General features: G+C 39.8%; 1 protein-coding gene across 1 annotated transcript in view; it reads right to left on the reverse strand.

Moving 5' to 3' along the window:
• The window catches only part of ESR2 (estrogen receptor 2), a 59,024-nt gene that overhangs the window by 15,531 nt on the left and 16,988 nt on the right, over nucleotides 1-26,505 (reverse strand). The window contains exons 4-7 of the mRNA XM_043472264.1: nucleotides 19,713-19,829; nucleotides 13,569-13,868; nucleotides 10,678-10,816; nucleotides 4,351-4,484 (exon numbers count right to left, since the gene is read on the reverse strand). Of these exons, the coding sequence (XP_043328199.1) occupies nucleotides 4,351-4,484; nucleotides 10,678-10,816; nucleotides 13,569-13,868; nucleotides 19,713-19,829 (690 nt within the window). The remainder of the gene's footprint in view (nucleotides 1-4,350; nucleotides 4,485-10,677; nucleotides 10,817-13,568; nucleotides 13,869-19,712; nucleotides 19,830-26,505) is intronic.

Genomic DNA, 26,505 nt, shown 5'->3' on the forward strand with positions numbered 1-26,505 from the left:
CAGTAAACTGGTCGATCAAAGGACTCCTTTTGTGTCTTCCCTTGGATATCACTGTCCTCTGTGGCCTGTGTCTGTTTTATATATTCTGTAGGGTTTCTTAAATTTAAGGTGCCTAAGTGGATTCTGTCCCTGTATTTGTTTTCAAGTTGATGTTATGAATAATCAAAAGGAAAAATAGCCTGTAACTTGAAATGCTTAAAATCTAGCAGAGAAAAGACCTCTCCTAACAGTGGAAATTTTCCAATAGAATGAGAACCCCATTTTCTGAACAGTAATGCTGAACAGAATAAATTCACTTTTGGGACTTCCCTGATGATCCAGAGGTTAGACTCTGTGCTTCCCCTGCAGGGGACACAGGTTTGATCCCTGGTCAGGGAACAAAGATCACACATGCCATGTGGCACACCTGAAAAAAAAAAAAGAAAAAAAGAAAAAAAAAAAATATATATATATATATATTCACTTTGACAAATGTTTTGACTACCAGGCCAAAAAAACTTTTTAAAAGAAGATTTCTTAAAATTGGGTTTACTGTAAACAAATTCTACCCATTTATCACCATGAGTGATAATTACATCACATGCCTGCCTTATCCTCTGTAATTCCCTCCACATGGCAGCTCCGTGAGGAGGAATGCCGCAGCCTTAATCTTTCCCTTTTGCACAGATGATGCTTCTAGCTTCCTAACAATACAATGTGATGTCTCAGAGGCTAAAATGTCTGTAAGGAGCCTGGCCAAACAGAAGCCTTTACACATCAAAGCGTTCTAACAAGAAGCAATTGCTTTCCAAGGAGCACTCTGCTACACAGACAAGAGTCCTAAGTTATTTCTACAAGTGAGAGAAGTCCCATAATTTGGCATTTGATGATCCTCTTGTGCCAAGGTACAAATGAACCTTCCAGGGAAATCTTCCCTTTAACAGAGACAAACAGCAGCAAACATTTGAGATAATGTAGGTAGGTAGATTCAAAGACAAGATCTGAAAAAGCTGATTTCCTTCCGTAAGCAGTTTCAAATGTCCCACCTGGTCATTACCTATATGCACATCAACTTAATCGCTGATGTAGGCTGTGTCCTCAATGTCGAGAAGGTGATAAAAGCCCCCAAACACTTAGCAGTCTTCTTGACTTCCCCTAGAATTTTCACTTGTCCAACGATTTACTATTTCTACTCACAAATGTTTGTTTTCTAGATATGGCATAGAGAGTGCATTGGGTGCAGGGGAAATGTCTTGTCTTATAAGTATGGCCAGATTGACCCAACAAGGAAGTACCCAAAGTTGTCTTCAGGGTCTCTGAGCTTCACACGACTTTCAAATTTCTTCTTCATTCCCCCTCTCCCCTCCTTCAAGACCTAACTTCCTCCCCTCACCCTGTCCCTATACCAGGATCCAGTTATCTCCCAGACAATACTTCCTGCTCAATACTAGAGTTACTCAAAGTATGACCTGTACACAAAGACAGAAGTAAAAATTGAGGGTAAGCATTTGGAAACTCTTATAGCAACTGATAGAGTAACTTTAAATTAGCTGAATGTAACAATAAAATACTAGGGCTTAGTACTTTTCAAAAATTTTTTTATTTTATGAAAGTAACTATCCATAGAGATTGCCTGGTAGCTCAGCTGCAGGGAATTTGTCTGCAATGCAGGAGACCCCAGTTTGATTCCTAGGTTGGGAAGATGCCCTGGAGAAGGGATAGGCTACCCCCTCCAGTATTCATGGGCTTCCCTGGTGGCTCAGATGGTAAAGAATCCACTTGCAATGCAGGAGGCCTGGGTTCTAACCCTGGGTTGGGAAGATCCCCTGGAGGAGGGCATGGCAACCCATTCCAATATTCTTTCCTGGAGAATCCGCATGGACAGAAGAGCCTGGCGAGCTACAGTCCATAGGGTCGCAAAGAGTCGGACACAACTGAGCAACTAAGCATGGCACAACTATCCATATAGAAGGGTTCTTGTATTTTAAGATCCAGTACTGTCAAAATGATCCAAGGCAATCCCCATCAAATTACCAATGACATTTTTCACAGAACTGGAACAAAAAAATTCTAAAATCTATACAGAAACACAAAACACCCTGAATAACCAAAGAAATCCTGAGAAAGCAAAACAAAGCTAGAGGAATCAGACTCCCTGACCTCCAACTATACTACAAAGCCACAGTAATCAAATAGTATGGTATTGACACAAAAACAGAAATGTAGATCAATGAAAACAAGATAGAAAGCCCAGAAATAAACTCAGGGACTTATGGTCAACTACTCTATGACAAAGGAGGCAAGAAAATACAATGGAGAAAAGACAGCATCTTCAATAAGTGGTGTTGGGAAAACTGGACAGCTACATGTAAAAAAATGAAATTAGGACACTTTCTAACACCATACACAAAAATAAATTTGAAATGGATCAAAGACCTAAATGCAAGGCTGGACACTATAAAACTCTTAGAGGAAAACATAAGCAGAACACATGCATTCATGCTAAGTCATGTCTGACTCTTTGTGACCTATGGACTGCAGCCCATCAGGCTCCTCTGTTCATGGGACTCTCCAGGCAAGAACACTGACGTGGATTGGCATGCCTTTCTCCAGGGGATCTTCCCGACACAGGGATCGAACCTGCGTCTCTTATGTCTCCTGAATTGCAGGCGGGTTCTTTACCACTAGCGCCACCTGAGAAGCCCTAAGCAGAACACTCTCTGACATAAATCCCAGCAATATCTTTTTTGATTCACCTCCTAGAGTAATGAAAATAAAAGCAAAAATAAATTAAATTTGTTTATTTAAATTTAATTTGGGTCTAATTAAACCTAAAAGCATCTGCACATCAAAGGAAACCATAAACAAAAAGACAACCCACAGATTGGGAGAAAATATTTGTAAATGAAGCAGCCAACAAGGGATTAATCTCCAAGATATACAAGCAGCTCATGAAGCTCAATATCAAAGAAAAACAGCCCAACTGAAAAATGAACAGAAGATATAAACAGATATTTCTCCAAAGAAGATATACAGATGGCCAGAAAGTCATGAAAAGATGCTCACCACCACTAATTATCAGAGAAATCCAAATCAAAACTACAATGAAGTATCATCTCACACTAGTCAGAAAGGCTATCATCAAAAAGTCTACAAATAATAAATGCTGGAGAGAGTGTGGAGAAAAGGAAACTCTCCTACACTGTTGCTGCAAATATAAATTGGTATAGCATCTGTACTGGAGAACGGTACAGAGGTTCATTAAAAAATAAAAACAGAACTACCATATGATCCTGTAATTCCACTCCTGGGCATATATCTGGAGAAAACCATAATTCAAACAGACACATGCAACCCCATTGTCCATTGCAGCACTATTTACAGTAGTCAAGACATGGAAACAACCTACATGTCCACCTACAGATGACTGGATGAAGAAGAAGTGGTCCATATATACAACAGAATATTACTCAGCCATTAAAAAGCATGAAAAAACACCGTTTACAACAACATGGATGGACCTAGAGATTATCACACTAAGTAAAGTAAGTTAGAGAAAGACAAATATTATATTGCTTATATGTGAAATCTTAAAAAAGGATACAAATGAATTTACTTATTAATTCAAAACAGAAATAGAGTCACAGATGTAGAAAACAAACTTATGGGAGGAGGGGGATAAATTGGGAGTCTGGAATTGACGTACACACAAGGTGATCATCTCTTAATTACACAAATTCAAATCATTCATGTTGTACGTGTTAAATAATACCATGTTATGTCAATTGTGTGGGTGCTCAGTCACTAAGTTCTGTCTGACTTTTTGTGACCCCAGGGACTGCAGCCCACCAGGCTCCTCTGTCCAAGGAATTTCCGAGGCAAGAATACTGAAGCATCTTAAAAAAAAAAAAAAAATTGGAGTTGCCATTTCCTACTCCAGGGGATCTTCTTGACCCATGGATCAAACCTGAGTCTCCTGCATCTCCCGCATTGGCAGGCAGATTCTTTGCCATTGAGTCACCTGGGAAGCCTAATATGTCAGTTACACCACAATAAAATAAATTAGAATGTCAAAAAAACACAAAACGATGCAAGGTAAACGTTTTAAAGTCCATTTTTTCCTTTTCCAGTGGAGTGGCTTGAGCCACTTTTTAAATTACCACCAGTAATTCACCTAATGAATAATTTATATTCAAATTACCAAAAGTTAAGTACAGTTTAAATCCCTATAAATGAAACAGAGAAGTCAGAAAGAAAGCCATTTTCCCCTTTTTAAATAAAATAAGAAATTCTGTACTCCTCAACACCATGCCGACTCTAGAAACAGCATCTCTCCCCCATAAAACATGGCCCAGCTGTGTGGTTACTTACTGGAGTTGAGGAGGATCATGGCCTTGACACAGAGATATTCTTTGTGTTGGAGTTTTAACTCACGAAACCTTGAAGTTGTTGCCAGAAGCATGTCAAAGATTTCCAGAATTCCTTCAACACATTTCCCTTCATCCCTACAAAAGTCCATTTGGCAATGTAAGAAACATAGCTTCAGGTAACCATCAAAAGTAAGGAGTATTTTCTTTTTAATCTCAAATTTCATCTGGTACACCCTTTAACTATAACAAGGTAGTAATGAGAGCACACCCAGAAATATGAAATTACCAGAATAATTTTTATATAAGGAAGACAGGGCATTTCCTGTAAGTCCCTGAACCAAGTATTTGAATAAATACTATTTAGGCAATAGTGTGCACTGGAAGTAGGTTTTCCTTCTACCTGTTTTACCAAATGTTTTCTTAAAGGAATACCATTTCTGTTTATTATTTTCGATCTAAACTATTTCAGCCAACCCTCAAAATATGACATATTTTACTAAAAAGAGACAGTTCATGTTCTCACCAGAAGTATTAATGAGAAAAGACTGAATATCACAGAAGCAAATATTCCAAAAAGAAATAACACTTTATATCTAGAGCTTAACTCTCACATCCTGGTGGTCAGTTAGAAACTGGTGGGGCAATGAACAGACATTTAAATGTAGTTTGAAAAAAAGCTACTATGACATACAAAGAAATCAAAATTATAGAAGATAGATCAGAATCAGGAAAGGAAGGTAGAAATGGAGACGTGTTAATTTTGACTTGCCAAAGATTATTTTTAAGCAAAAGCTTTAGACAAACATTGGACCATATAATCAAAATTCTTTTGAGTACTCCTTATGGAAATGAACTGTATAAGCGTACTTTTGAAGTAAAGTACTTGAACTGCATGAAGAAAATACTAGCTTCAATTCACTCCAGCCAGACATATATTATTCCACCTAACTGCTCCCCCCAAACCGTGCATTATCATCAGTCATAGAGCTATTGTAAGTCCTTGACAAGCAAGCAGTTACGATGATTTTGTCATGAAAGTTTCATTTGCTTTTAAAAGCCTGCAGTACACAGCAAAGGACAGCTGTGGTAAAAGTGAAATCATGAAAATTTCATTTTCGATCTCTGGAGCAGCCCCTGAAGGGGACCTGAGATCTTCAAAGAACTGGCTAGTCCCTCCTCCTTCCTCCAATCCCAACCCAGGACATTTCCAGTGATGGCAGTGTTTGGAAAAAGGGCCTCTGTAGAGTTCAGTGAACTGACACCAGTGGGTACCACCAATCCTGGTAAAGCCTTTCCTATTTGGTGCTATGATGGTCACTCACCAGTATCCTGCAGGCCACAGCATTCACATTCCTGCAAACTCACTGTACAAAGTTACAAGTATGCAAACTGCACACTTTGGCAAAGAAGCATGGTATCTTCAACAACCAGTCTAGAATTTCTGAAAGGGTACAGTTTAAATGATAAAATATCATGCCCCTTAGAAATCACTTCTAAGGGGAAGGCCACTTTGGAGAATCAGAGCCAAAGGTGCCAAAACCTATAGGAAACCCCAGCCCTCCACGTGCCATCCACCCACCTCCCCTGCTCTGGCCTTTCCCAGGCAGCTTGCTGCAACTGTCCAGTAAGGACATGCATGCCCTGAACACAGCAGAGACACAAGGAATACTTATTCACTGAATGCCCCTCAAGCCAATCACCAAATCACTCTGCCTAGGATAATGAGTTATTGGGAATTGTAATTGATGGGTTTAAGGACATTTGATACTGAGAAAAGTTAGTTTTAAAATATCTCTGGGGCCAAAAACAAAAAATCCAACAAGTCCTGCATTGACAGTTTAGTAGTTTGGCTGCTTATTCTTTTGTGAGACTCAGAGAAGTCATAGGCACACATGCGCACACACGCATATATCCACTTCCCCAAGTAGTATAAGAGGACTCCTTTGAAATTAATCCTATTTTGCAGAAGCTGTCACCTAAGCCTAAGAACACATCCCTAAATACTGAAATTACCACTGTTTCCTCATTAAAATGCATAGTATTTTAAGTGTAAATTCATATTTCAAAAATGGAGGGAGAACTTATATTACATGGTATCTTAAGCCCTGATGAATGCTGCAACTCACAAAAATCAGAATACATGTATCTCATGGAAAAAGAGAATTTCTAAACCCATTGTAAAGAACTAGGTCTGATTGCTTTCTCCAGCAAGTGTGATAGCCATCCATCTCATGTAGGGGGTGGGGGTCGGGCAAGGTTAGAATATTTTTATTCACTTCACAGACTGTAGAAACCAAACAAATTTTTAGAAAAGAAATATGACAAACATAGAGGCAATAAGGTAAAATACTTTATAAAGTGACAGTCTCTCAGTCATGTCCGACTCTTTGCGACCCCATGGACTATACAGTCCATGGAATTCTCCAAGCTAGAATGCTGGAGTGGGTAGCCTTTCCCTTCTCCAGGGGATCTTCCCAACCCAGGGATTGAACCCAGGTCTCCTGCACTGCAGGCGGATTCTTTACCAACTGAGTCACAAGGGAAGCCCAAGAGTACTGGAGTGGGTAGCCTATCCCTTCTCCAGCAGATCTTCCTGACCCAAGAATGGAACCGGGGTCTCCTGCATTGCAGGCAGATTCTTTACCAACTGAGCTATCAGGGAAGTCCTTACTTTATAAAAGACACCCTAATTAAAGTTCTACTTTAAGATGAATTATACAGAACAGTGAGGAAATATCAACAAGACCTATTTCATTTATCCTGTAAGTAACTATGGATTGACACTGATTTATGAGTAAGATATTAGGACAGGTTTAAAAGATTTGAATTCAACCAACTGGGTATATGAGTTGTCAATCTAGTAGGTATATGAGTTGGATATTAAAATATTAAAATAATATATCAAACAAAACTACTCATGGAAATTTACTTTTACATCCCATTTATCCACAGTGAAAGTGAAAAAGTGAAAGTCACTCACTCGTGTCTGACTCTTTGCGACTCCATGGACTATATAGTCCATGGAATTCTCCAGGCCAGAATACTGGAGTGGGTAGCCGTTCCTTTCTCCAGGGTGTCTTCCCAACCCAGGGATCAAACCCACCTGAGCCACCAGGGAAGAACAAGAACACTAGAGTGGGTAGCCTATCCCTTCTCCAGGGGATCTTCCTGACCCATGAATTGAATCAGGGTCTCCTGAATTGCAGGCAGATTCCTTACCAGCTGAGCTACCAGGGAAGCCCATTTACCCATAAACCAGTGCTAAATAAAAATAATAGTAGTAGTTTCAAGCAGACTATTATTGATAACCACCTTTCACAAAAGGAAAATATTCCGTTTGATACCAAGGACATCTTGAAAGAGTAGGCTTCCCTTTGGGGTTCATTGCTTTGTACTGACAGCGCACATGTGGCTAATGGACCACAACTTGTCTACCTGTGTGAGAGACAATGGGGTTGGGAGACACATGGGAAGGACTTTACTATTCAACTAAGGTGAAATGATCTGAGTACAAAGGGGAAATAAAAATTTAGAAGTGAAAATTCTGTGGGTCTCTTGAAGAAAATTCAGTATAAAAATACGTAACATGAATGAAAACTCAGCACATTTACACTTGTCAGTCCACAGAACTCCATCAACATCCACTTCCTCTGACTTTTTAATAACATTTGAAAGTTTTCTACTGATGTTAAGGACACATAACGTTTTAGCATATATGATTTCTCAAATAAGTAGAAGTTCAAATTCTCTGGTAGATCTTCACGTGAATTGGGATTCTAGTGATTACCTAAATAGCTACCTTGTTAGAAATAAGCTGAGATACCTGGATTTTCCTCTCATCCTCAGTAGGCTCAAGTTTTTTCACTGCAGAAGCCTCAACAAGAATAAAGGAAACAGAAATTACAGTCTCAGTCTCCACAAATAAATAGGCTAATTTAGTTGTATTCACTGCTTAATTGGTCATAATACTACATAAAGGAACTCTGACAGGACAATCCACCAAAAGACAGCTACTTTCAAGTAGTGTGAAAAAGTTTTATTCACATTACAGCAAAGATTCCCATTAGAACTCCTTTATGGTAAATAATTTGACTTTTGGAATTGTCAAAATTTTTTCAACATGCTTAAATAAGCAACTCCTCCAGATATATACCCATTACACTAAAATATATTTATACTGTATACATAACAGATGTACTAAAAATCTGAGACTTGAAATTCTAGGCTTTACAGAGTACTCAAAACAAGTAGGGACTGCAACAAAAAATAATCACTAGTAGACAAAGAAAAATGTCTGTTCAATGTGAATGCATTTACAACTCCCAAGAACTCCTCTACTACACTCAAATATACACAATTTCTATCAAATCTTCTCTTCTAATGTGAGTCTAATTAAAATAAATATATAAGAAAAATTACTTCTTTTTCTTCTATTACTTAACCAGCAGGTAGGCCTAAAATTTATCTGGGATTTGTGTCAATTTACAGTAACCTATTTACATATAGGAGTTGAACCCATACAAACAGGCAAGTTTGTTGTACTAAAAACCAGGAATGAAACAGTCACTGAAAATAAACACTAAATGTGGCAACACTTTAGAAATCAACACAAAAAAGCAAACATAGTCCCAAAGTTTGCAAATGTATTAGTTCACCAAAGGATAGAACTTCTTCCTAACACTAACTTCTAGGGAATTATGTGTGTATATTCATATAAGAGTGTGTGTGTGTGTGTGTGTGTGTGTGTGTGCGCACCTTCATCTAAATTCCAAGTGGAACACATTGAATGCAGGAATGAATGACAGTGATGGTGTGACTGGGTGCTTGGCCTTTCAGCCTGCCTTGCAACATGGTACCCTGAAACGACAGCTGGAGGAATAAGTTTTCTGAAATGGCCAGAGAGTAAAATATAGCTGTTCTAAGATTAAAGAATAAAGCAGAAAGTTACTTTGCCTTCGGCCTCCTCCTCTTTCCTCATCCAGTTCTCCATCCTGCTGAGAGGCATGTACTGTTGTTGGTGAGAGGGTGAACTTCACAGCCAGCCCCTGTGTCCAGCTCCGTCACCATAACTGCAGGCGATTTACCTAACCTCCCACTTCCATAGCTGAAGAAAAGGGATAAGAATGGTGCTCACCCAAAAAGGGCTACTGTGAAGATGTAATGACCTAAGACATTAGTGCTCAAGATGGTGCCTGGCACATATAGGCCAATAAGTTAGCTATTTTGATTGCTACTGAAGGGTCTGGGCTTCCAGAACCTCCCTCTGGGCTTGCTCCTGCTAGAGCCATAGTCCATGCTCCAGCTCCTCCCAAAGGCCCTGCTCTCCACCAAAACACCTCCATCACTTAGAACAGTGCCCTTTGTCAACACTATCATCCCCGACAACACGAGGAGTAGGTGCTAACACCCTGGCTATTACTTTTCATCTGAGTAAGGTGTGCGTGGGGAGCTTCTGACGATCTAAAGAGGTAGTGCCAAGAGCTGGGGGCAGATCCTTTCTATTCACAGCAGTAGGCATCCTTTCCCTCCAGGCTTAGGGTCCAATAGTGACTGCACACTCAACACTAGCACTTTTTCAATACAAGGAAGACAAAAATCAATTTCCATGGAGATTCTCAAACTGTTCAAATACAACACCAAGAAAGTGTTCTACTTTTCCTACTAAAAAGCTTCAGTGTTGCTGTACATTCCAGCTTTCCCTCCAGGTACAGTTCACTAAGTCAATTAAAAAGTGGTTTCTTTTCCGCGCCATCTTCAAAAGAAAACTAAATGCAAGAAATTATAGCATTAACACTATCATTCCCCAGTTTCCATCAACTTTCATCTGGTTTTAGTAACCACTCCTTCCACTGCTTTGCCCAAAATGCTATATAGTATGTGTAGTTAGAGTGAGTTAAAGCATGTAAAAATAAACTTGGTAGATTTATAAGAATTTTACCACCTGCCCAGATAGCTGGAGATGTAAATGGCCCCTACTAGTGGAAAGAACAGCAGGACAGCTTAAAAATTAAAACCCAAAAATGGATTTTTTGTAATGTAGAAAAACCTAAGGCGACCTTCACTCTTGAGTGCCACACACGGGCCCTTGTATGGTCTGGCCAGTGAATGCTGCTGCATCGCAGGTAAGAATGAGTCACAGGACACTGAATCGTTGCATTCATGCTCTGCTTCTCAGGTTCTTGACCCAGTAAAGGAGCTCACGACCTTTTCCTCCTCCTACCTGCCCTTTCAGGAGTGAGGTTTTCATTGCAGAACTCAGGACTCTGTTCCCATTTTATTTGGCACTTCACTCAAGTTGGAGAATAAATACAAGGAATTTGTGTCTCACCTGTCCAGAACGAGGTCTGGAGCAAAGATGAGCTTGCCGGGGTGGTCGATGGAGCGCCACATCAGCCCCACCATGAGCACCTCCAACCAGCAGCTCTCCAAGAGCCGCACTTGGTCATACAGGCTGAGCTCCACGAAGCCTGGGGAAAGCAAGAGTCTGTGAGCATACCCGCCCTCCTCCTCAGCTCCCTGATTCCATTAAAAAAAAAAAAAAAAAGAGCAAGTTTTAAAAAGCTAAGAAAACACAAATCACCCAGAGGGCAGGGGAAATCAATATTTTAAAGATGTGGTTAATAGCTGACGAGGAAGAAAGTCCTAAATTCACAGTGAGTAACTCACAATTTCTAGTCTCGAACCCCTTCTACAGAGAAATGTACATCATTCAGAATTTCCAAAGGATTATTAGCTGGGCTTATACAGCTCCCAGAAAGATGCTAGGGAAGAAGAGAAAGCTGGCACTGACCTTTGCTAGTTACATCCCAGTAATCCCTCTGCACTACTGAGAAAGATAGAGTTCAGACGCCAGCCAGAGGGGCAGCCTGTCTGGCCCAACCCATGATGGGGGCAGGAGGAGCAGGGGGACAGGATAGTGGGGGTGACGGGTGGGAGACTTGCAGAGAAAACAGGACCAGCTCCTGCAGAAAGTCGAAGTTCCAGCTGAAAGAGTTTCTCCAATTGCTTACCATTTCCCATCTAGTATTAGAATCATTCTTCTGAGTGGGTGCACTTGTCTCTGGGCTATTCTATGCTGAAGAACACACATAACAACAGAAACAGGTCCCTAAGGGAGAACTTCAGAAGCAGAGATCACTGGTGCTTCCTCCATAAGTCATGATAACAGGAGGAAGCCATATAAAATAAATATAGTCAACAAACAAATGACCTTGGAGTGCAATGGACTTTGGTTAGCACCCCTGCTCAGCCTCATCCCAGCTAGTTACTTAATCTTCTTTTAAGTCTTTGTTTATCTTACAGGAAAAATGGGGGCAACAATGCCTACCTCTGAGAATTTCCTAGAGGTGAGATCTCTCATCATCCTCATTTCACAGATGAGGAAACTATGGCACAGAGAACATATGTGGTTCAACTCTTTGAACAATTATAACAGCAATCTGAACAAAGGAGAACTAAATGGAAAGATGGATAAATCCTTTCCAAAGCCACATCCTACACGCTCGGTTCACATTCCTGAGTGTACACATTCCAACCTCACCCACAGTTACAGACAATAAGCCTGCCCAAGGGAGATCAAGCTTTTTATACTTATAGATCTTCAACAAAGCCAAAGCTAGGTGATAGACTAAATTTTTTTTTTTTTTTGGTCTAGACAATGAATATGCTAGCTGAGAAAGTGGGAGAAAAAGTCCCACAATTTCAGACTATGCCTAAGCTTTCAGAAAATTTTCCAAAACACTGGGCTTGAAGAGGGACTGATGCAGCTTAAGAGATCCATTTTGCTTTGGCACAAAGAAGCTACACAGCTCTCAGAAGTAATTAATCACCACTCTCCACATGGGGTCTTGAAAACCAGGTTTGGCATACACGTAGAACAAAAGTTAGAGGAAACTGCACCAGCATCTCCTCTTTTGGGAAAGAGCTCAGAAAACAAACAAACAAACAAACATCATTCTGGCAAAGGAGAAGATGCTAAACCATCAAAACTGAAGTGGAAAACCTGAAAATTCTCAGAAAGCTCAGAAGCCAACAAATGACCCCTATGGATCCTATTATCTGAGACCCTTAAAGCCAGGTGCGCTTCCCCCAGCTCCCTCAATCTTTAAAATGTGCCTAATGCAGTTGCTGCCCTGGAGGCCATGGGAGTCATCCCTAGTGACTTGGAACTTGGAGACCTCATTTCTTAGACAAATGGAAAGATGTACATGGAAGAAGCCCTTCCAGAGGAAGTATAGGTTGTTGTCAATCTATGTTAGAATCCTTGATTCATTCCTTCACGGAAATACCAGTTCAAATGATAGCTAGATGGTGACCATGCAGTACCTTGGGTGTATATGTTACTAACTGGTCTGGTAAAATGAACACACTATAGAATAAAAAAATGCATGTTTTAAATGACAATTCAGGAATAACCAAACTCATTTTTAATTTTATCAAGTTAAGAAGCATTCCAGGTTTATTGATGATTCATGTTACTTTTATAGCTGATTTACTCTATCCATTTTGTTCATTTATGTATGTATTACTGATTTTTTTCTTTATTGGAACAAAATTTTACTATTCCTACCTTTCACTTTCACACTGTGAAAGGTCATACTGTGCCCCACCCCACCCCCACCTGACCACACCCCTCCTCCCAAGGTGATGGGTCCACAGCCAAGAGATGGGTTAAGGTGGAGCCCAGACTCCTTTCTTTTAGTCCATGCTCCAGGTCCCAGGACCTTAAAATTCCCTGCCTAAATGGCCCCACACCCACATTCAGAGCATGGGTGGGTCTCTTCCCTGGGTCTATCTCCCCAGAACATATCTAGGCATGAGATATAGCCAAACCAGCTAATGTCTGTAGATGTGAACAGGTGGGATTCAGTGTGTGCAAGGTAGTGTGGGATCAATGGAGCAGGGGACAGGGGTGGACACAAAGAGAGACAGGAAGAGAAGGGGCCCACCACATACAACTACTTCTGCACTGCCATGTCTGGTACAGAACTCGGAGGAATTCAGGAATTCTAAACTGAAACCTGGCCACCTGTGTTGAAGGCACAAGTGTCAAGATAAGAAGAAAGGACATATTCCATTTAAAGCATATAAATCAAGCTGTCAAACCGCTAAATACTCAAGACATAGCTTGCAGACCTCCATTCTGTATTCGTGCCCCATAAATGTGAAGAGCAGGCCTTTCTACACATCAGTTTGAAGCTAAGACTCAGAAGGCCCTACCCGGAATCTTCTTGGCCCAGCTGATCATATGTACCAGTTCCTTGTCGGCCAGCTTGGTCAGGGACATCATCATGGAGGCCTCGGTGAAGGGCACGCTGGGGCGGCTCACGAGCACGTGGGGCGGCTCGGCCTCCAGGAGCGTGAGCACCAGCTGCTCTGGGCTCAGGGCACTCAGCAGCAGCTCCTTCACTCGGGTCATGGGTCCACCATTCCTCTTGGTTTTGCTCAGGCAATGCAGCTGCTCATCAGAATTTCTCTGCCTTCGCACTATGCGGTACCCACACCTTTCTCTCCGGGAGCCTAAAAGAGAGCAGATAACACAGTGCTTTTTCCATCTCTTCCCCAACGCAGCATCAGGTTCCCCCAGTCACCAGGATGAAAACAGAAATCACTGTAAAACCCAAGTCTGTTCACGGAATGTGTCTTAGAACAGGAGTCTGACTTTTATTTCTGGAGCCTGTGAGGCATGTACTAAAGATTATAACATTTGTGGCTGTATTAGCAAATCAATAATGACTTTTTAGAGACAATAGCCCAAATGATCTTTAGGTTTACATTTCAAGATCACCTATTCCATTTCTAAATCTAAATCCATCTTTATTTTAAAGAGTACTAACAGACTTCAGTTTCCAAATCATGAAATTAGGAATTTTCTTCAAGCAGAAGATAGGGAAAAATAGGAACTGACTATAAATAATACATTTTTATAATACATGCTTAAATATTTTTTTGCATGTGAGTATGTGTGTCTGTGTATTCTTTTTACATACTTACACAAATAAGTTTATTTCAAATAATAAGTTAACTGAAAACATTTGAGATTAGATATATTTTTTTAATCTAGACATAATGCTCAAAATTCCCAAGCTAGGCTTCAACGGTATGTGAACTGAGAACTTCCAGACGTTAAAGCTAGATTTAGAAAAGGCAGAGGAACCAGAGATCAAATTGCCAACATCCGTTGTATCATAGAAAAAGCAAGAGAATTCCAGAAAAACATCTATTTCTGTTTTATTGACTATGCCAAAGCCTTTGTGTGGATCACAACAAGCTGTGGGAAGTTCTTCAAAAGATGGGAATACCAGATCACCTTACCTGTCTCCTGAGAAATTTGTATGCAGGTCAAGAAGCAATAGTTAGAGCTGGACATGGAAAAACAGACTGGTTTCAAATTGGGAAAGGAGTACATCAAGGCTGTATATTGTCACCCTGCTTATTTAACTTATATGCAGAGTACATCATGCAAAATGCCAGGCTGGATGAAGTACGAGCTGGAATCAAGATTGCAGGGAAATATCAATAACCTCAGATATGCAGAATACACTACCCTTATGGCAGAAAGCAAAAAGGAGCTAAAGAGCCTCTTGATGAAGGTGAAAAAGGAGAGTGAAAAAGCTGGCTTAAAGCTCAACATTAAAAAACTAAGATCATGGCATCTGGTCCCATCACTTCATGGCAAATAGATGAGGAAACAATGGAAACTGTGACAGACTTTATTTTCTTGGGCTCCAAAATCACTGCAGATGGTGATTGCAGCCATGAAATTAAAAGACACTTGCTCCTTGGAAGAAAAGTTATGACCAACCTAGACAGCATATTAAAAAGCAGAGACATTACTTTGCCGACAAAGGTCCATCTAGTCAAAGCTATGGTTTTCCAGTAGTCATGTGTGGATGTAAGAATTGGACCATAAAGAAAGATGAGTGCCAAAGAATTGATGCTTTTGAACTGTGGTGTTGGAAAAGACTCTTGAGAGTCCCTTGAACTGCAAGGAGATGAAACCAGTCAATCCTAAAGGAAATCAGTCCTGAATATTCATTGGAAGGACTGATGCTGAAGCTCCAATACTTTGGCCACCTAATGCCAAGAGCCAACTCATTAGAAAACACCCTAATGCTGGGAAAGATTGAAGGCGGGAGGAGAAGGGGATAACAGAGGATGAGATGGATGGATGGATTGCATCAATGACTCAATGGACATCAGTTTGAGCAAGCTCTGGGAGACGGTGAAGAACAGGGAAGCCTGGCTTGCTGCAGTCCATGGGGTCACAAAGAGTCTGACATGACTGAGTAACTGAACCACAATAAGCTGGTTACTAAGGGATACATCTAACATACAGAAAAACTGAAAGCAAAAGAGCAGAAAAAGATTTGGCAAAGGTTAACCAGATAAATTGGAGTTACTGTCAATATCTGACAAACTTTAAGACAAAAATCATTATTAAGGTCTCATAAGTAGATTATAAAAGAAAGATAAATAATTCTAAACTCATATACATCAAAACAATTTGCAAAAATTATTACATACTAGGTCAACTTTAACTAAAACTGCTATTATATAGATCATATTCTCTGACCACAATAAAATAAAAATAGAAGTCAGTAACAAAAATATAATTCCCGAAGCCCTATATATATACATATATATAGGCAAAATATTTCTAAATATCCATTGTTTAAATGTAAAATGTAAAAAATGTAAAATGGAATTTAAAAAGACACAAATCAGGATGTCATTAGCATGGGCACAACATTTATATAAATTTTCCCTATAAAAAAATCTAAAACTTAAAATCAGAATTCCTACTTTCTATACCCCCACCATTGCCTTTGTTCACTAAATTCAATTGTCCACATTTATAAAAGGAAATGAGTTAGGTGGTATGAGCAAATTTATTTACTTTCAAGAAAATTTATCTGAATTTCTCTTATCCTTGGCTAATTACAGTAGAAAGAAGGGCTCTTTTCATCTAGGGATAACTGAATCAAACAAAATATTCAAGAAAAGAATTAAAAGCCTACAATATAATTCATTTTATTAGTAATCACATAGAGAGCTATTTACATATAATATTATGTTATTATTATTAAAGATAAATTATACTTATTTAATAAATTTAATAAATTTATTAAAGATAAATTATAAATTATAAAGATAATTTATACTTAAGCAATAAAATGTATTGCTTAAGAAAGTATCTTTCTAATCACACATTTCTCTTTTGTGGAGAATATGAGGATAAGGAGCTTACAAAACAGACTCCATACAAAGTGAAAGGTATTGAATACCAACATTCAAATTTATTTGACCAAATTTTCCCAACAAAGTTCCATGTACTAGACCCTGTTCTAAGTTAGGATCAATAAAATAAAGTCCTTAGAATCTATTGATAGAGCTCCTATGGTAAATCAAGTTGTATTCTATACACTGGAATAAAATGAAATTGAGAAGGTAAAAAAATAAAGCCATTGACAAAGAACTCACATTTCTGTACCAAGGACATTCCCAGGGTTATGGCTTTGACACTGTAATCTAGGCAGAGTCACTCAGCATGCCTCTGAGGAGCTTAATGAGAAATTACCAGATAGGAGCACTCCATATTGGAAAGTGCCCCAGGAAAAACATGATGACAACAACAACAATAGTAAATAATGATCATAGCAGTTATCATAGACTAGAAGCTTCTATGTGCCAGGCTTTGTGTATTACTGTACATAGATTATCCCTTTCTGACAACTGACTAAGAGGACAGGTGGTGTTACTATCTTCAACATACAGGGGAGGATCCAGGCACAACAGCTCAAGTAACTTGCCCAAGGTAGAAAAGCTAGAAAATAGCAGAAGCAGGACCGAAACCCAATCAGTGGTCTGAATCCAGAGCTGGTGCTTTTAACTACTATTTTATATCACCTCCCCAACAAATCACTTTCAAGTATCTATGCAGCAGGCAAATAAAGAGATGGCATTGAAAGATGCTGAGCTGTTGTCCCAACAGAGGGCTACAGATCAGATATACATTTATTCAGATCAGTTTGCTGGCTATTTGCATTGCAGTGTATTCTTATAATGAAGCTTTTCCTCTGAAGCTAGCCTGGGTGGGTATCCTTCTACCACTTAAACAACCTTATTAATACCTCAGCGGAAAGGACAAGATTGGAAATGAAGAAGAAAAAGGTGCTGACTGAAGGGAAAGGATTTCTGAATAAAAGGGGGAAGTGGAATTACACAGGAGGATCCAGAATACAGGGAGAATCCCTAATCCCCTGAGATTAGATAGAAGGAAGAATCTAGATGAAGGATTTTCTCAGGAGGGCAGTCAAGAGGGCTGAAAAAGGAGAAAAGCGCAGTTAAGGAAATTCACTCCTAACGGTCTTTCCTCGTGGTCAGTAAAGAGCCAAAATACCCATCTGTTTGCACATCAACCCATCTCATTTCTTCTGTAATCTCCAAAGATAATGTAAATCTTTTTCTTAGCTCTATCCAGTGACTTTTTGGTCAAATTCAGTGACCTTTTCCAGGAAAATTTTAGGTATATCCCTGAATTCTGGTACTCCTAACTTAAATGTGTTTTTCAACAAAAGAGGGAGAGAAAGGAAGGGAAAGTAATATTCAACGCCACACACTGTACTAGGTCTTTATTTCTCACAAAACTCAGTGAAGCAGATATCTCTGCTTCAGGGATAAGGAAATCGAGGTTAGGTCATTTAAGCACTGTTACAGCAAGAAGTGATGAGACAAAAAAATGAGATTCCATCTATGCAGGGATTCAGTCCTCCTGTTCCTCTCACCACATATACTGCCCCCTACAGGTGGAGTGTATGTGCTACTGCCCCGGTTCCAAACCAAGAGAACCACAGCCACTAACAGATCCTAGCACATTGAAAACATTCTTTTCCTAAGATCATATTAGAAATCATTTCTTTAAAATACGCAATTTAAAATACTGTTTTACTTAAAACATGATATATTCATTTGCAGTCTTTAGTTAGGCCAAGAGATTTCTCTTTAAACACTTCTGCCAATTTAAATCACAAGTTACGCTGTCTCTAGATTTTCAGTTCCAGCTTTTTAAAACAGAGCAAGAACTTAGACACTCATAAAGCAATCTGAATGCAGACTCCTTCTAGGTTTATGATGACTTTGCCCTAATCTTACCCATACCTAACCCAATAGCTGTTAGTCCTTCACATTTTACTCAAAGCTTTCACAGAACTATCTTTTCCTACTCATATTTCATATGTTTGCATAAATTTTAAATTATATGATTTAACAATTAAAGTGAGTAGAAGCAGGTTGGGAAGAAGCTAGTGGTTACTGATAAGGATATAACTGGAGTGGCGTTTATGAAAGCAACCAATACCCACTGGGAGGTCACTGGCAGGACATTTTACAGAGGAAATGGAGAACATCAGTGATTTTAGGAAACCAGAGAACTGATTAAATTAAAAGAATTCTGCTGTAATTCTGAACTAGAGGAGGGGACAGAGAATGTTTGAAGGCAGAGCTAACTAAGAGGTTATCAGAAAAGAGAGGACTTAAAAAAATTTTTTTTCAAATAGTTACCAAGAGAAAAATTACACCAAACTACTGCTAAAATACTGGCAGGCAGAAGAATAAGAAAAGTTTAGGCAGAGTTGACATGAGTATATATAAACAAGCAAATGTGTACAGACAAGTGAATTGAGTTAGCTGGGTGGAGGAAGCAGACCGTAAGCATCATTGTCAGTTGTTACACCAGTGTTCCCATTTCCCTTTGTCTTTTCATGCATGTATACATGTGTGTATACACATATATATGCATACATACCATCTTAGAATAAAATTCATGCTCTATGCGCTTTCCATAGGTCTATCGTGTTTCCGACTCCTGCATATATATTTTTTCCACTTCTAGAAAGTTAATGGAAGGACAGGCATGAATCATCCCAAGTAACCCACAATATAGTCTACCTTCTTGTCACAGCTTGAACTGTGAACATGTACCAGAACTTCATCCTGGGACTTTTCAAGGCCTCAGGCAGATGGTCATCCAGCCCATCTGAGCACTTCAGTGGCTGGAGTTCTCTAATTCATGCAGCAGCCTATTCCGGTGTCAGACCATTTGACCTGTAGAAAGTTCTTCTTTACGCTGGGCCAAAATCTGCCTCCTGCAACGTGTTCCTGTTCACCCCAGCCCTGTCCTCCACAGTTTCAGAGAACAAGTCAACGCCCCTGCCATGGGACAGCATACAAACACTTGAAGATAATTACTACGTCCTAAATCTCCTCTCACCCAGACTCCATGTCTTCAGATCCTCAAACTGTCCCGTTTGACCTGGCTCTCGGCATGTCCCACGTACCACAGAAGCGGAAGGGAACACTCACCACACTTCACCATTCCGACCTCATAGCACTTCCGAAGTCGACAGGCCTGACAGCTTTTACGTCGGTTCTTATCTATGGTACACTGATTTGTAGCTGGACAAATATAATCATTATGTCCTACAACAAAGCAAAAAAAAAAAAGGATGTTTATTGTTGCAACATTTTGGATAATTCTCTTTTCTGGTCAACAACGCAGCTAATGCCAGCAGCTGAGAGATAGGAAAACAGCTTCTAGCTATAGGAACAGGTGTAAAAATGAAGTGCCGCCTCATCAGTGCCTCGTTAGTGAGTAAAGGAAGTCTAGGAAAATTTTGATATCCTACATCTTGACCAGTAGGTTATTCTCTGCACATTCTCAGAATTCTCAAGAGATACATTTAGAAATACTCTTCTTCGGACATGGAAAGTGAGACAGTCACCTGAAATTGATTTGCTCCAAGTCACAAAACTCCTCAAGAATAGTACTTGGTGTCAGGTCACCAAACTAAACTCCTTGTACTCTTTTGCATACATTTTTCTTTGGGATTTAACATGACTTTTTAGTGGGAATTCATAGCTAACTAAGAGAACTAAACTGGTCAATAAGAGAATATAAAAATCAGCAAAGAAAGAAAGAAAGAAGTGCCACTTGATAATCACCAGATTTTAAAGACCACTTCAAAAAGACATAGTTCCATGATTGAAACATAATGAAATTTTATAATCCTCTCTCTTTTCAGGTAGATTCCAGATTCCAGTAACATTTGTTCAACAAAACATAAATTGAACTTCAGTTGTTTGTGACTTGCCAGCCATGCCCTGAGTTAGCTTGGGTACCGGCAAAGGCACCTGAGAGATGCAAAAACCACTCTCTCAAGTGACCCTCCATCCTGGCCATGTACAGGAAGCAATGTCTTCTTAGCCTGACACATCAACATTTCTGACCTCCTAATGATTCCCAGGTTCTTTTCATGAGCACCTCATTCACTCATATAACTTCCCTATAAAGAGCTATGATCCTGATTTTACAAATGAAAACACTTAAGCTCAGTTCAATAATCTTAAAATTACTGCTTTAGTTTTTCACTTTGCATAATAAACCCTTTAAAAGCTTAAAATAAAACAAATTTATTATCTCATAGTTCCCATGAATAGAGAGTTCAAGGAAAAGTTTACTCTACTCAGGGTCCCAACAAAGCTGCAACCAACGTGTTGATGGGGCTGTGGCCTCATTTGAGATTCAGGGTCCTCTTCCAAGCTCATTCAAGTTGTTGACAGAATTAATTCCTTGCAGTTGTAGGACTGAGGTCCCATTTTCTTGCTAGTTATAGTCTGGACACTGCTCCTAGCGGCACTTGCCCAGAAGCACTTGACAATAAGATGTCTGCTTTCTTGCAGGGTAGGAGGAGTGCATCTCTAACTCCACTCCCCTCCCCAGGCTGCTATGATGGAGTCTTACATATGCTGTGGATAACCACAGCATAATCACAAGAGGTGATCCCATCACCATTTGCCATACAATGTAACCTAACTAACACAGTCACGCATCATATATACAGGTTCTATACACACTCAAGAATAGGAGGTAATATAAGATGTGCTATAAAACATTTTAATTTATGTTTATGGCAATTCCCTCATAGCTCAGTTGGTAAAGAATCTGCCTGCAATACAGGAGACCTGGGTTCGATTCTTGGGTCAGGAAGATCCTCTGGAGAAGGAAATGGCAACCCACTTCAGTATTCTTGCCTGGAAAATCCCATGGACAGAGGAGCCTGGCGGGCTACAGTCCATGGGGTCGCAAGAGGAGGACACGACTTAGCGACTAAACCACCACCACCATAAAACATTTTAAGGGACAGATAATTATCTTGTTATTGGTTTTATCCTCACTTATATTCAGAAATAAATTTTAAAAACCAAAATATATTTCTAATCAGAGACTTCCTACTGTAGTTTTGAATATAATGCTTTATAGTTAGAAGGTAATCCCACAGTACTTCTCATAGCAGGAGCAATCTTTTACATATCTTCTAAAGCCTCAAAGAACTGTACATGATGTTATCCTCACTGATTTTACAATGAGGTTTACAACAGTAAGCATTCAAGGAACAACTAGAGGTTGGTCGCAGTGGCTGCGATGGCACACAGGCACGGCCAAGAGGAGCTGCCCCAGGCCCTAGAAAAGGCAGAGGAACCAGAGATCAAATTGCCAACGTCCGCTGGATCATCGAAAAACCAAGAGGGTTCCAGAAAAACATCTATTTCTACTTTATTGACTATGCCAAAGCCTTTGACTGTGTGGATCACAATAAACTATGGAAAATTCTGAAGGAGATGGGAATACCAGACCACCTGACCTGCCTCTTGAGAAACCTGTATGCAGGTGAGGAAGCAACAGTTAGAACTGGACATGGAACAACTGACTGGTCCCAAATAGGAAAAGGAGTATGTCAACGCTGTATATTGTCACCCTGCTTATTTAACTTACATGCAGAGTACATCATGAGAAATGCTGGACTGGCGGAAGCACAAACTGGAATCAAGATTGCTGGGAGAAATATCAATAACCTCAGGTATGCAGATGACATCACCCTTATGGCAGAAAGTGAAGAACTAAAGAGCCTCTTGATGAAGTGAAAGAGGAGAGTGAAAAAGTTGGCTTAAAGCTCAACATTCAGAAATTAAGATCATGGCATCCAGTCCCATCACTTCATGGCAAATAGATGGGGAAACAGTGGAAACAGTGGCTGACTTTATTTTTGGGGGCTCCAAAATCACTGCAGATTGTGATTGCAGCCATGAAATTAAAAGACACTTACTCCTTGGAAGGAAAGTTATGACCAACCTAGATAGCATATTGAAAAGCAGAGACATTACTTTGTCTAGGTCCATCTAGTCAAGGCTATGGTTTTTCCAGTGGTCATGTGTGGATGTGAGAGTTGGACTATAAAGATAGCTGAGTGCCAAAGAATTGATGCTTTTGAACTGTGGTATTGGAGAAGACTCTTGAGAGTCCCTTGGACTGCAAGGAGATGAAACCAGTCCATCCTAAAGGAGATCAGTTCTGGGTGTTCATTGGAAGAACTGATGTTGAAGCTGAAACCAATACTTTGGCCACCTAATGTGAAGAGCTGACTCATTGGAAAAGACCCTGATGCTGGGAAAGATTGAGGGCAGGAGAAGGGGAAGACAGAGGATGAGATGGTTGGACGGCATCACTGACTCAATGGATATGGGTTTGGGTGGACTCCAGGAGTTGGTGATGGACAGGGAGGCCTGGTGTGCTGCGATTCATGGGGTTGCAAAGAGTCAGACACGACTGAGCAACTGAACTGAATTGAGAGGTTGGTCTCAGAGTTAGCTGTAAAAAAGCATTTTAATTTTTTAAAAAAGGATTGGAAAACACAATAATATGAAGAAAATAGCCTAGAGAATGCCTTGTGCAAGAAGGTCATAGTAATTCATTTCTGGCAAAAAGAAAAAAGTCCTCCTTGAACTGCACCAAACACTGCACATATTAAAATGGTTTTCTTGCTCCGTGCAACAGTCAGAGAAGCATACTACTCTATATGAACAGAACTAAGAAAGATGCGAAGCCAAATTAAAGGCAAATCATGAAGCTAATTCTTTAAGATATAAAGCTTTACAGGGAGGCCTGGCTTGCTGCAGCCCATGGGGTCACAAAGAGTCAAACACGACTGAGTGACTGAACTGAATCCATACAAAGTACTCAATTATAGTTTTTGAATAAATGAATGCATATGAATGTGTGGGCTTCCCTTGTGGCTCAGACAGTAAAGAATCTGCCTGCAATGCAGAATATCTGAGTTCGATCCCTGGGTGGCAGATCCCCTGGAGAAGGGAATGGCTACCCATATCTGACTCTCTGCGACCGCATGGACTGTAGCCCCCCAGGCTCCTCTGTCCATGGGATTCTCCAGGCAAGAATTCTGGAGTGGGTTGCCAATCCCTCCTCCAGGTGATCTTCCTGATGCAGGGGTCGAACTCGCATCTCTTATGTTTCCTGCATTGGTAGGCAGATTCTTTACCCCTAACACCACATACGGAGCTTATCATACAAGTAGCAATTTTACTCATAAGCATTTACCCAAAAGAAACAAAAAGATATGTCTAAACAGAGAGATATGCGTAAATGTTCACAGCAGTTTTATTCAAAATAGCATAAAACTAGAAACAATTCAAATGAACAAATAAACATGTAATTCCCTGCTGGTTCAGTGGTTAGGACTCCGCACTTCCATCCCAGAGTTCTCTCCCTGGTAGGAGAACTAAGATCCCACAAACCTTGCAATGTGACCAAAAAAAAAAAGAACAAATAAACAAAATGGGGTACACTTACTGGAATATTAGTAACAAAATGGAATGAACTACTAATACATCCAACAACACAGATAAATCTTAAAAGCATCATGACAAGTGAAAGAAACCATATGCAAATGGTTACAAACTTTAAGGTGCAATTATATGACATTCTAGAAAAGGCAAAATTATAAGGACAGAAAATAGATCAAGGGTCACCAGAGCCTGGGAATCTTGGGTGAAATTGGCTGCCATGGGTATGAACGAATATTTTGAGGTTACAGCAATGTTCCGTATCTTAATTATGGTGTTGGTTACATGACTACATATATTTTCAAAATTCATAAAACTGTAAATTTGTGGCTTCCCTGGTGGTCCAGTGGTTAAGACTCCACTCTTCCACTGCAGGAAGCGTGGGTTCAATTTCTGGTGGGGAACTAGGATCCCACATGCCTCATGGCTTGGCCAAAAATATCACAAGAAACTATAAAATTAAAATAGAGGAATTTTGTTGTATGTAAATTATATCTCAAACAACAAGAAAATAAGGTCCTATATTTTTTAAATCAATGAAAATGTATTTATTTAATAAAACAAAGTGAAGTGAAGTGAAAGTTGCTCAGTCGTGTCCAACTCTTTGTGACCCCATGGACTATACAGTCCACGGAATTCTCCAGGCCAGAATAGAGGTATGGGTGGCTATTCCCTTCTCCAGGGGATCTACCCAACCCAGGGATCAAACCCAGGTCTCCCACATTACAGGCGGATTCCTTACCAGCTGAGCCACCAGGGAAGCCCAAAATAATTTGTTTTATTCTTTTTCAATTTATGAAAATATATTTGATTCTCATTCCAATCAACATACCAAAAAAATTGAGTAGCTGTTTTGACTTACTGCAATGCATTTATACCAGAGGGCAGCAAAATAGGCAGAGTCCAAAGAAATAATCAGTTCGTCATTAAGCAGTTGTAAAAGCATTAACATTACCAATTGCACTTTTAGGATATGACATGCCTTTTCCCTTTCCTAACAGCTCCTTTGCTGATGCATTAGGAAGGAATCATGTGGGGAAAGCATAGTAAACTTATTGTTATCAGCTGCAGTCTCAGGGTTCATGAAATATAGTCCATGCAGAGATTTTTCCCAAAGAGCAAATAAGAAAAAGTCTTTCTTTTAAGGATGTAGTTAGTTGTTTTGGATCAAAACTTCCCTTAGAATATAAAATTCTAGAACTTCAACAAAGTAGAGAATTGTCATCATATCAAGAGTTTGGTTCTGAATTTCAGAAAATCTAAATTGTTCTCATATATCACAAGAAACTGGACCTGGCCTAATAATCTACTAGTACAATGATAACAAAAAAATTTTAAGCACTGAAAATGTTAAATGCAGAAAAGTTCTGTGTATATAAAAGAAAAAATAGCCAAACATGATTTATGTTTTGATAATATTTGATGACATCAGCTTCCTTTATCTGTGTTGTTCTTCCTTTTGACAAGTAAAGGAGCTTGGAAATGGCAGAGGCCCTCATCCACCTAACTATGAAGATTTTAGAGGAAATGGGTTTAAATGAGGTTAGGATTAGAAGAGAAACAACACAGGCAGCAAGAAAAGACGCTGACATTTGAAAACAAAAGAATTAAAAGAAGAGTTAGAATAACTTGAATTTGCAAGTAGTTCTACTCTTGCAGTGTTCATAATTGACCAAATATTTTCACATAACTCACCTCATTTCAGTTTTTGAATAACTACCTCCATTTCACAGATGAGGAACCAGGCCAGGACATCAAGTCACAGAGCTACTAAGTGGAGGGTTGAGGACAAAGAGGCGCTCATCTATGAAGGGTGAATTTCCCAGGGACTCAGAGGAAGGTGATTCCTTATCTACTAACATTCTACCCCTCATGTCCCTCTAGATTACATCAGCTTCTCTGCTTGAGGTAAAATGCTCTCAACCTAGAGTTTCATTGGGTGAATTTACTCAATAAATTGCTGTTTGCAACTTGCACACTATGAATTGCTTTAAGGTAGCTTTCCTTAACCGGTTAAGAACAAGGCTTTGGCAGAAAAGGGAAGGGAGCTCTGAGATGGGAACACAGGACACTGCCTGCAAGGAGGGCTAACAAAGGGAGGGGTCATAGGGCAGAGAGACAGCTGAGAGCACAAGAAAGCAAGAAAGTGTCTGCAGCAAATTAGGACTGGCAAGGGGCTGACTGGCCTTGAAACCAGGTGCTACAATTTAAAATTGATTAAAGAGATGATTTAACAAAATCACAGAAACAAAAAGCCAGCCTAGCAGAAATTTGGAGAAGGGTGGGGACACAGTCTAAACTCAGACCAGAAAACGGGATTGTGAAGGCAGTTCCACTAGTTGAGCTACTGACTGCATAAGACATATTCTCTCTTCCTGAGGAGCCAGCCCACCATCTTAACAGTTACGTATGCTAGAGATTAAACATAAGTCAAAGGAAGAAACAATCTTTGCAGTTC

The sequence above is a fragment of the Cervus canadensis genome, chromosome 6 (genome assembly GCF_019320065.1).
Source record: "Cervus canadensis isolate Bull #8, Minnesota chromosome 6, ASM1932006v1, whole genome shotgun sequence".
In the NCBI taxonomy this organism is placed as follows: Eukaryota; Metazoa; Chordata; class Mammalia; order Artiodactyla; family Cervidae; genus Cervus; species Cervus canadensis.